At 34.7% G+C, this 12217-nt stretch overlaps 1 protein-coding gene and 1 long non-coding RNA gene across 2 annotated transcripts; both read right to left on the bottom strand.

The window, feature by feature from the left end:
* Positions 1-657: 657 nt before the first annotated feature.
* Positions 658-3476, bottom strand: LOC134233305 (uncharacterized). Its single transcript, XM_062715273.1, has 4 exons — positions 3431-3476; positions 3006-3270; positions 1796-1935; positions 658-1127 (listed from the first exon to the last, which is right to left on the bottom strand). Exons 1-4 carry the CDS (start codon positions 3474-3476, stop codon positions 904-906), a joined length of 675 nt encoding a protein of 224 aa, XP_062571257.1. The 3' UTR covers positions 658-903.
* A 3460-nt stretch (positions 3477-6936) lies between these two features.
* LOC134233307 (uncharacterized) lies at positions 6937-11704 on the bottom strand. The gene is made up of 4 exons (XR_009984970.1): positions 11647-11704; positions 10485-10553; positions 7543-7684; positions 6937-7148 (listed from the first exon to the last, which is right to left on the bottom strand). It is a non-coding gene; the product is annotated as an uncharacterized LOC134233307 (long non-coding RNA).
* Between the last annotated feature and the right edge of the window lie 513 nt (positions 11705-12217).

The following is a 12217-nucleotide window of genomic DNA, read 5'->3' as shown; positions in this document are numbered from 1 at the left end:
ACATACGCAACGTACCTTACCTACTGATAATTTTCCAAGATATTCTAAATTTAAACTTATAATATCATTACATGTTCTTAGACAAAAAATCAGCATGTGTCACCAGGGGTTTTGAAAAGATATCGAATTTTGAAAAAATTTGCATTATTCAAATAAAAATGTACAAAAATTATAAAACATAAATTCCAGATTTTTTTTCATCAAAAATTGTTTTAGAAAAGGTGTACAAATCCATATATAAACGTTAAAAAAATTGCACACATGTCCTTCATTTAGTGGAACTCTTCAACTCCAGGGAAGAATCCAAAAAAGTTCAAACTACGTTGCGTATGACCTTAAAGCACAACTCAACAAATTCATGTTTTTAACAATTTATTTATAACAAAGACAAAAATGTTACATTTTCACTTTGAGAATAACATCTTCAATTCATTAATAAAATGATTCTAAATTTCGATATTCTTTTTTATGTAGTACATAGATTTTATTAATCATCATTGCTATTTAAAATAGTCTTATAAGCCAGAAGTTTTATGATGGGTTGTGACATATCATATCATACATTTATAAGACTTAGGAACATTCAACACGTTTAACATAATTACCCATTTTCCATTGTTAGAAAATTCTAGAGGTTTCACTTTGAGAATAACATCTTCAATTCATTAATAAAATGATTCTAAATTTCGATATTCTTTTTTATGTAGTACATAGATTTTATTAATCATCATTGCTATTTAAAATAGTCTTATAAGCCAGAAGTTTTATGATGGGTTGTGACATATCATATCATACATTTATAAGACTTAGGAACATTCAACACGTTTAACATGATTACCCATTTTCCATTGTTAGAAAATTCTAGAGGTACAAAACCAAGTGTCAAGAAGTTCAAACCAGAACTCAGTTTTCCATCAGTGCTGGAATGAAAATGTTAAAGTAGAAATCTATCAGCTTTGAAACATTTGCTGTCCATTCAATGTCTTTTACTATTCTAATCACAATGCAGTCTACTCTTGTCCACACAATTAAGTCGCAGCATGTTTTGTTACATATGTGTAGCTGGCCTTGAATTTGATGATAGTATGGGTGACTGGTTTTCAGGCACAGGGTATCTTGTTTAAGATCTAAAAAAATCAAAAAACACTTAAGTTGTGTTATACCAATTCATATCCCCTCCTTTTTCCACATCTTCATACCATATTGAACAGTTGCACTTGTAAATTAATACATGTATTAAAATCATTTACTCACCAAGATTTTTAATTTCAAAGTACTGGACAATACAGATTAAAATACAATTTATAAATTGTTATTTACCTATAAAAAATCCTTCAAATTTTGTGCCCCATCTGCTACTGTTGAAGATGATGCTGTATATGGACACTCCACCTCTACAATATCAGGAATGGCGTCTTTGGCTTCTGGAGTTTTATAAAATACACTGCCTGTTGGTGGTCGAACAACTAAGCCATCAGGTGAAGCTCCTAACACTCCGGATTCATGCAACCATATCCCTTTCAGAAAAAATTATAATACTACTGAATGCAAACAAACCATAATACAATTGATTTTGTAATGCAAACAAAGTCTAAGTAGAGCTTTTATAATCCTTCCACTTCAAATAGATTTCCAGCAAATTTTCTGGAATATGTTGGTAATTGAATATTTTTTTTTACAATTAGACTTCAGTAATTAATTTCTGTTTGTCACCAGGATAAGTCCTGTAATTTGTTTTGACACAATGAATGTTAACATGTCAGAGATTGAAGGAATATTATTTTGTGCTGTACACCTGACTGCTCTACAGCTGCATCAAAGTCCTTTTCATACTTTCTCAAAGCATCATCTTCACGAGTGATACCCCATGCAACAGCCTTGATGGACTCCAGATTGTAAGCTGACATAAGCTGTTTTTTCAGTGACAATGTCAATCTGAAGAAGAAAATATGATTTTTAGCTCACCTGAGCCGAAGGCTCAAGTGAGCTTTTCTGATCACATTTTGTCCGTCGTCCGTCCGTCTGTCTGTCCGTCTGTAAACTTTTCACATTTTCAACTTCTCAAGAACCACTATGCCAATTTTAACCAAACTTAGTACAAAGCATCCTTGGGTGAAGGGAAATTTAAATTGTTAAAATTAAGGATCAGGTCCTCTCACAAGGGGAGATAATCAAGAAGAGACAAAAATAGGGTGGGGTCATTAAAAAATCTACTTCTCAAGACCCACTGTGCGAGAAAAGCTGAAACTTATATGGAAAGCATCTTGGGGTAGTGTAGATTCTAAATTGTTCAAATCATGATCCCCAGGGGAAGGGCGGGGCCACAATGGGGAATCAAAGTTTTACATAGAAATATATAAGAAAAATCTTTGAAAATCTTCTTCTCAAGAACCACTGGGCCAGAAAAGCTGAAACTTATGTGCACATGCATGGAAGGATCATGGGTCAGTGTAGATTTCAAAATGTCTTAATTATGATCAGTGGGGTAGGGTGGGGATGTATTATGTATTACAAGGGGGAAATCTGGTAAAGAACAGAATGGTCAAAGCTTTTAAGGTGAGCGATGTGGCCCGTGGGCCTATTGTTTTTATTAATCTTATATTTCCTGCATCTATATGTACAAAAATCTGTGAGCCAATGCTCACTAGTAATACCCCCTCTCTGATGTAAATAAGCACTATCATGTTAATATATATACCCAAGTTCAATTACAGGCAGATGCACAGAAAAATATGAAGTTGACATCAGATTTATATCAAAATTAATCCCACCATATGGCATGCCTCAACAAAAGGTGTAATAAAATTTCAAACATCCGCTATGAATAGCTAATGAGAAAACTGCAACGAAAATTTGTTATGTGTGATACAGACAGACACACAGACAAACAGGAAGTTGAACTTCAAAATTACTTTGACATATCCATGGAATTTGAGATAATGGGTTTGAGATAACAAAGTTTGACTGTAATTTAAAAAGTCTATTTCGCAAAAAAATTTAATCACCGCCTTTGCTTAGAACAGAGAACTGCACCAAAGTTGGAAGCTGTTATTCTGTATTTCCTTACAATAGACCACATTGGGTTGTCTCGTTGCCCAGTTGTTTCCAATGCAGCTCTTTTAATGGCTTCATCTGACAGGGATAATGCATGTCGTAACCATACTATAGGGGTATCAGAATGAACATAATCTGGTGATGTCAACAGGTCTTCAGTGAGAGGTACAGGTGGACCAGGTTCACATGGCTCTGGTTCAAGAATCCATTTCAATTCTGAAAAATTTCATTACTTGTGTCATTCTCAAAAATAATATCCATAATATCCATATGACATATACCAAGTAATTAATATACGAGTCCATACATTTCATTTTAGTGAACACTGTAATGGGTTTTTGTAATGTATGCATTACATATCAAATTTACAACTCACTTGCATATATTTGTCCAGAATTGTTCCTGTATATTGCACGTGGCATTCTTAGTGTGAAAGTGCCATGGAAAAATTGGTGCAAATGTACAATTAATATTTACTAAATTATTAACAAGGTTTCATAATGACAGAGTATTAGAATGATAGAAGAATGGTTTGATAATTCGCAAGAATATGAAACAAAATATTTTGATCTGATAATTCGCAAGAATATGAAACAAAATATTTTTATGCCCCCGTAAACAAAGTTTTGGGGGTATATAGTTTTTGTCGTGTCTGTCTGTCTGTCTTTCTGTCTCTCTGTTTGTCTGTTTGTCCACAAAAACTTTAACCTTGCCCATAACTTTTGATTTAGTGGAGCTATGACTTTCATGTTTCATATGTGTATTCCTTGTGACAAGACCTTTCTTTGGGTACCACCAAATTTGACCTTTTGACCTTGCCCTTGGAGTTTGACCTACTTTTACATGAAAATTTAAAAATTTTACTTTGGCCATATCTTTTGAACAGTAGACACCAGGACATTTATACTTCACATATGTTATGTTTGTTTAAAGACCTTTCACTTTATACCAACAACCTTGAACCTTTGACCTTGACCTTGTAGATTTTCGTACTTGTGAAAAAACTTTAACCTTGGCCATAACTTTTGAACGGTAAGGGATAGGGCTTTCATACTTCATATATGTAATCCTTGTGAGAAGACCCCTTATTGGATATGAAGATTCTTGACCCTTTGACCTTGACCTTTGAGATTGACCTAATCTAAAAAAGCAAACCTTAACCATAACTTTTAAAGACTTAGGGCTAGTGCTTTCATACTTTACATATTTGATTCTAATGACAAGACCTTTCATTTGATAATAATAACTTTGACCCTTTGACCTTGACCTTGGAGTTTGACCTACTTTTTAAGAAAAATTTTTAAATTTTACTTTGGCCATATCTTTTGAACAGTAGATAGGAGGACATTTATACTTCACATATGTAATGTTTGTTTAAAGACCTTTCACTGGATACCAACAACCTTGACCCTTTGACCTTGACCTTGTAGATTTTGTACTTGTGAAAAAACTTTAACCATGGCCATAACTTTTGAACGGTAAGGGATAGGGCTTTCATACTTCATATATGTAGTCGTTGTGAGAAGACACTTCATTGGATATGAAGATTCTTGACCCTTTGACCTTGACCTTTGAGATTGACCTACTTTAAAAAAAGCAAACCTTGACCATAACTTTTAAGACTTAGGGCTAGTGCTTTCATACTTTACATATTTGATCCTAATGACAAGACCTTTCATTTGATAACAATAACTTTGACCCTTTGACCTTGACCTTGGAGTTTGACCTACTTTTCAAGAAATTGAACGTTGACCTTAACTTCTGAACAGTTAGGGCTGGGACTTTCATGCTCTACATAAGTATTTTATGTGGCAAGACCTTTCATTTGATACTAATTACATTGACCTTTTGACCTTGACCTTGGAGATTTTTGTAATTATTAAAAAAAACTTTAACATTAGCTTACTTTCAAATTTCACAATTGTTTTCCATTGAGAATACCCTACTTTTGGTACCAATTAATTAAATTTGCATTTAAGAAAAGCTTAATCTTTGCTATGTTGCCATACGGGGGCATCAGTGTTTTACAAACACATCTAGTTTTTAATGCAATTGAATGATTTTTTTTCCTTTCAAAAATGTATGTGCATGTACAAATATGCTATCATATTTATAATATTGTCTTTCCAATTATTCAAAGATTATTATTAATATTTATTACATAGTATGTTCAAAAATTAGGCAATATACATAGCCAACTATATTATGCTCCTAATCTTTGTACATTTGTTCACAATGAAAATTAACCATCGGTCAGTAACAAAATAACAGTTTCATAATACTCTTAATGTAAAAATCAAATCAAACTTAAATAACAACAATAGTAACACCAAAATCATAACTTCCTTCTTAATTTTACCTATAAACCTTGCAAGCTTTGCTAACCCTTGGTACAAAAAACTCCGGTCACTTTCATCAAAGGGTCAGTTTAAAGCACTTCAAAAATGGCAAATTTTTTTTTTTACGACTGATTTATTTATTTTTTAATGATTGATAATTTTTTAAAAAAAACAAGAGGCCCATGGGCCACATCGCTCACCTGAGCACTGTGGCTAGGAAAAAGTAAAAATTGGTTTATTATTGAAAAGTTTAAATCCAAGTCCCATGATCAATCATGGCTTTGCTTGTCTTCAGAAGGTTATTTTTAAAGAATTCTCCTATATATTTCTATTTAAAAATTTGACCATCCCTTGTGGCCCCGTCCTACCCCTGGGGGTCATGATTTGAACAAACTTGAATCTACACTACCTGAGGATGCTTCCATATAGATAGGATCAATTATAGCTTTGTCATTCTTGAGAAGAAGATTTTTAAAGAATTTTCCTATACATTTCTATGTTAAACTTTGGAAGGCCATTGTGGCCCCACCCTACCCCCGGGGGTCATGATTTGAACAAACTTGAATCTACACTACCTGAGGATGTTTCCCCATAAGTTTCATCTTTCCTGGCACAGTGGTTCTTGAGAACAAGATTTTTAAAACATACCATCAAAGAGCAAGAGCCATCTTATGCATAAATTGGCCCTGTCCTTATATCAAATAATTAACTATCACCCTCTTTCCAATTTTATATGTCAAAATAAAGTAGACATTTGGTGCTTTCATTTTCTATAAAAAAATCGTTTTGAGAATTCAGATATTGGAAAACAAGTTTGTGAAATTGCAATGTTCTTGAAATTTGCTGAAAACATGCTTATTTGACTACCTTCAGCAAAAAATTAAAGTATGAGCACAGTCCACGATCCAAAAAATAAAACATGTTTTGTGATCTTCAGAAGCTGAGCTTTTATTATGTATTTGCATATTTTCGATCAGAGGTTGTGCTCTATATGAAATATTGAAAAAATTGCTTCAACGTCAGGCCATTTTCAGAGAAATTTACACGATATGAGGAAAATGACGCATTTTATGACGTCATAATGGATTGAGTAGATGGAAAATTACATCAAAATTAATAGATATGTGGTCACCAACACTCCAAGTGATAAATGCTGCATTTGCAACCTAAACTGAGCGGTTTTGATTTTTCGGAAATTCTCAGGGCCAAATTAGGCCCAACGTGGCTCAAGCTCTTTTCATTAATTTCCAATTATCTCCCCTTGAATGAGGGCATGACCCTTCATTTGAACAAACTTGAATCCCCTTCACCCAAGGATGCTTTGTTGGTTGAAATTGGTCCAGGGGTTCTTGAGAAGAAGTCGAAAATATGAAAAGTTTACAGACAGACAGATGGACAGACAGCTAGACAGACAACTAGATAGACGGACACTGGAAAAAATGTGATCAGAAAAGAGCTATAAATGAAACATTCCTCACCACAAAAGCCAGAAGAATAAAGGGACCACCACCAGTAACATGTTTCTGGGAAGAACCAAAGCCATAAGAGAATCCATGCAGAGATAAATATCAATAGTCCTGAAGCTTCAATGCAGGACCAAGTACGAGAATTGCTACAAACACTACTCCGGAGACTTACCTATTATCCTATGATTTAACGTGCTTTTCCCACTCTGCGGCTGGTTCCCTCATAAGCTGGTACCGAGGACAGTTCAGGATGTCCTGTCAACTTTATTCCTCAACTTCCTGTCTTGGACTGAAAAGCAATAAGTGAAAATCTTTAGTGTTGCCTAGTGACTTTTAATTAAAAAGAAAGTTGCAAGATTGTAAAGGGGGGTGGGGGGGGGGTATTGATGCTGTGCATTTTAATTACATGTACGAAATCTGTATTTCACAGTTTAATGCATTCATGTATTTTTGTGAATTGTCTTACATGTAATAATTGTTCCTATGTATTATTAAGCACTAAATCTATTCAACTGCATGTGTAAATGGGGAAAATGTGGATATGTAAATGATGTATAATTGCAATGTGTAAAATGTGACATTTTCTTATATGAGGGAGTCTGTTCTGACATGTAATTTTTTTTCATTAATTATTTTATTTATCTTGATAAAATTATTTCAATTAATAATTTTGTTTTTCTTACCTGTCTGATGAACTCAACAAAGGTTACAGAGGTGAATGGAAGAAATATGGGTATTATGGTTGTCAAAACTCTCCGATGTTGACCACACTGCATGCTGCACTGTAAAATCACCATTTTGGATCTTTAAAAGGGGAGGCTACTCCTGAAATCAAAGAAATTGTCGTAAAAATAAGTAACCTGATTTTTCTTTAGGTCTCACACAAGGAAATAATTTCACTATATATTACTACTGTAAACAGGGAAATTTTCGCCCCCGTTTAATTTTCGCCCCTTTCGCCCTAGTCTGGCGTGGGCGAATTTTAACGAGGCTGGGGTGTGGCAGCCATTTTCAGACTACTTTTATCTTCTTTAAAAGGAGAGCTTCATATGAAGATATAGAAAATGATCAAATTTTAAAACTAAAATGTATGAATTTTTTCTTTGTGAAATGATAGTAGACAGCTTAAATTACCATATCTAAAACAAGAGGCCCAGGGGCCACATCGCTCACATGAGCAATTGGCTAGGAAAAAGCACCTATCAGATCAGAACTGAAAGTTTACGGAGGGGGAGGGGGAAGGGGGCTTGAATTTTAACCCCCCAGGGGGTCATGATTTGAACAAACTTGAATCTACACTACCTGAGGATGATTCCCTATAAATATCACTAAGCATGACTTTGAATTACTTAAAAAGAATATTTTAAAAGGTTTCCCTATATATTCCTATGTAAAACTTTGATCGGCCATTTGGCCCCACCCTACCCCTGGGGTCATGTTGTGAACAAACTTGAATCTACACTACCTTGGGATGATTCCAAAGGAGTTTCATCTTTCCTGTCTCAAAGGTACCTGAGAAGAAGATTTTTCCTATTAATTCCTATGTAAAACTTTGTTCAGCTATTGTGGCCCTACCCTGCCCCTGGGGGTCATGATTTGGACAAACTTGAATCTACACTACCTGAGGATGATTCCACATAAGACTCATCTTTCCTGGCCCAGTGGTTCTTGAGAAGAAGATTTTTAAAGATATTTCCTATATATTCCTATGGAAAACTTTGACCGGCCATTTTGGCCCCACCCTACCCCAGGGGTTATGATTTGAACAAACTTGAATCTACACTACCTAAGGATGATTCCACATGAGATTCATATTTCCTGGCCCAGTGGTTCTTGTGAAGTTGATTTTTCTTGACTTTCCTTTATATTCCTAGTGTAAACTTTGCTCGTCCGTTTTGGCCCCACCCTACCCCTGGGGGTCATGATATGAACAAACTTGAATCTACACTACCTGAGGATGATTCCACATATGCTTCATCTTTCCAGACCCAGTGGTTCTTGAGAAGAAGATTTTTAAAGATTTTTCCTATATATTCCTATGTAAAACTTTGACCGGCCATTTTGGCCCCACCCTACCCCAGGGGTCATGATTTGAACAAACTTGAATCTACACTACCTAAGGATGATTCCACATGAGATTCATATTTCCAGACCCAGTGGTTCTTGAGAAGAAGATTTTTAAAGATATTTCCTATATATTCCTATGTAAAACTTTGACCGGCCATTTTGGCCCCACCCTACCCCAGGGGTCATGATTTGAACAAACTTGAATCTACACTACCTAAGGATGATTCCACATGAGATTCATATTTCCTGGCCCAGTGGTTCTTGAGAAGAAGATTTTTAAAGATTTTTCCTATATATTCCTATGTAAAACTTTGATCGGCCATTTTGGCCCCACCCTACCCCTGGGGGTCATGATATGAACAAACTTGAATCTACACTACCTGAGGATGATTCCACATATGCTTCATCTTTCCAGACCCAGTGGTTCTTGAGAAGAAGATTTTTAAAGATTTTTCCTATATATTCCTATGTAAAACTTTGACCGGCCATTTTGGCCCCACCCTACCCCTGGGGGTCATGATATGAACAAACTTGAATCTACACTACCTGAGGATGATTCCACATATGTTTCATCTTTCCAGGCCCAGTGGTTCTTGAGAAGAAGATTTTTAAAGATTTTTCCTATATATTCCTATGTAAAACTTTGATTGGCCATTTTGGCCCCACCCTACCCCTGGGGGTCATGATATGAACAAACTTGAATCTACACTACCTGAGGATGATTCCGCATGTGATTTATCTTTCCTGGTCCAGTGGTTCTTGAGAAGAAAATTTTTAAAAAGTTTTCCTATATATTCCTATGTAAAAATTTGATTGGCCATTTTGGCCCCACTCTACCCCTGGGGGTCATGATATGAACAAACATGAATCTACACTACCTGAGGATGATTCCACAAGAGTTTCATCTTTCCTGGCCCAGTGGTTCTTGACAAGAAGATTTTTTAAAAATGCCATTAATTTTTCTCTAATTCATAATTATCTCCCCTTGGAAAAGGGCGTGGCCCTTCATTTGAACAAACTTAAATCCCCTTTACCCAAGGATACTTTGTAGCAAGTTTGGTTGAAATTGGCCCAGTGGTTCTTGAGAAGAAGATGAAAATGTGAAAAGTTTACAACAACGACGACGACAACGACGACGACTACGACAACGACAGACAACGGACAAATTTTGATCAGAAAAGCTCACTTGAGCCTTTGGCTCAGGTGAGCTAAAAATAAGTTAAATCTGGTGGTTAATTAATGATTAATTTGTTGACCCCCCAGCCTCCTTAAACGGTCGAATTAAAAGTAAACTGCATAATATCTTAAACAAAAATCTTTTTGGGCGAATTTAAAACGGGGCAAACTTGTTTTCAGATGCGAGAGGGCGAAAATAACACGGGGCGAAAATAACCCTGCATACAGTATATAGCTTTAATTAAATAAATTAATTAACTAGACTCTCAGCAGATAATTCATGAATGAGAAAATAAAGATTAATGCTTAGACAAAAATTTGAGATCAGAAAAAATATACCCCTTTTGCGGCTTTTAAGAAAGAAAATTGAGAGTAAACATACCTATACCCCGAAATACACATAGGCAAACAGCCAACACACCATCGAGGAAGTTACATCGACCATGCATACCTAAAAAAAAAATTCTGTTTGATTCCGTGGCACAATTCTGCTGATATGATATTCCTAGTGCATGAGTTCAAACCTATACGTACATAAAGTTGCTGAAAATGAAAAAAGAAAAGAAATATTATTGTCTCTATATACATAGAACTACATTAGACTGAGTTCATTTTGATTGGCTATCTCCTTGCATAAGACCTTTAAGGGGTAATTTTATGCTATTTACCATGTGCACGGATTGCCATAAAACATAAGGAAAAATACCAGCCTTACAATTCACTTGACCTTGACCTTTGGCATACTTTACTAAGAATACCCAGGACAATTTGGTTTAACTTATGACTTTTGAATTTTTAGTGGCAGGTGTTGATAAAATAACCATTTAATATACTTCTGAGCTCATAAAACTGTTCTTTAAAACTGTATGATATAGAGTGTAAAAACTTTGAAACATATGTTTGGAAAGTATTATCGCACATATGATATGGGATAATATCACCACAGAAAGATCAAAGAAAATCACAGCAGATATGCGACAATAATTTTTATCATTGTTTATTGATTGTCAAGAATATGATATAGCATTACATATATTACGATTTTTTGAATTTATTATTTCAGGCTGTAAAAACAGTCAGCTTTCAAATATTAAGAATTTTTTAATACATTCACTGTAAAAATAATTGGACAAATTTGTGAATGTCAATAATCAATCATGCATGACAATTAATCTTTTTCTGACAGCCACCTTCTCCTAAAAATGTGTCTTGTTATTTATTTATTTATTGCAAAGTCGTCCCTGGACTACGGTCAATGGGCCAATTTCGAACCCTGCGTGGTGAGAGTTTGTCCCGAGACACAGTTAGATTATTCTAACTAGCACCTATATAAAATCATACCGATTAATCAACATCACTACAATATGAGGACCTTAAAATAGGATAAAATAAAACATTCTCCAACAGTTAGCCATTAGATTGTTTTTGATCATGTTGATGTCGTGAGTCAAGTTAATGTTCTTGATTCCCACTTTTCACGTTATGACTGACTTAATTAGTGCTTCGTGATACCAAAACAATACATTTTCAAAATATAGTATTACCTATAATTTTGACTTTAGGTTGAATTCGCTAATTTCACACTTGCAAAGTTGTGTGCATGCATCAGCCTCAGGATGTCGATCCCCGCTCTGCAGCTACTTTCGTTATCTCTAACCAATGAAAATTGTCCTTACTTTTCTGAAGTACTGTTGCGTGATATTGCACGCATCACTGAATTGTAGAACACACATCACAAGATTTCGAATATACATCACAAGATTATCGAACATACATAACAAGATTTCGAATATACATCACAAAATTTCGAACATACATCACAAGATTATAGAATATACATCACAAGATTTCGAATATACATCACAAGATTTCGATATCGAACATAAATCACAAGATTTCGAATATACATCACAAGATTTCGAACATGCATCACAAGATTATTGAATATACATCACGAGATTTTGAACTTACATCACAAGATTATAAAATATACATCACAAGTTTTTGAATATACATCACAAGATATTGAACATACATCACAAGATTTTGAATATAAATCACAAGATCACACAAGATTTCGAACATACATCATATGGCATGTCAAACGTTGCTATA

This window comes from Saccostrea cucullata, unplaced genomic scaffold (assembly GCF_032062105.1).
Source record: "Saccostrea cucullata isolate Sc308-1 unplaced genomic scaffold, CSIRO_AGI_Scuc_v1 ctg3908, whole genome shotgun sequence".
In the NCBI taxonomy this organism is placed as follows: domain Eukaryota; kingdom Metazoa; phylum Mollusca; class Bivalvia; order Ostreida; family Ostreidae; genus Saccostrea; species Saccostrea cuccullata.
Note: the sequence above shows the minus strand (reverse complement) of the source record. Positions and strands in the feature narration are given on the sequence as shown.

Coding starts and splice junctions, on each gene's coding strand:
- LOC134233305 (XM_062715273.1), bottom strand. CDS start 3,476: ATGCCACGTGCAATATACAGGAACAATTCTGGACAAATATATGCAA. Junction 1,936..3,005: donor CTCTGTTCTAAGCAAAGGCG/GTGATTAAATTT, acceptor TTTCTTCTTCAG/ATTGACATTGTCACTGAAAA. Junction 1,128..1,795: donor TGCAGCTGTAGAGCAGTCAG/GTGTACAGCACA, acceptor TGATTTTTTTAG/ATCTTAAACAAGATACCCTG.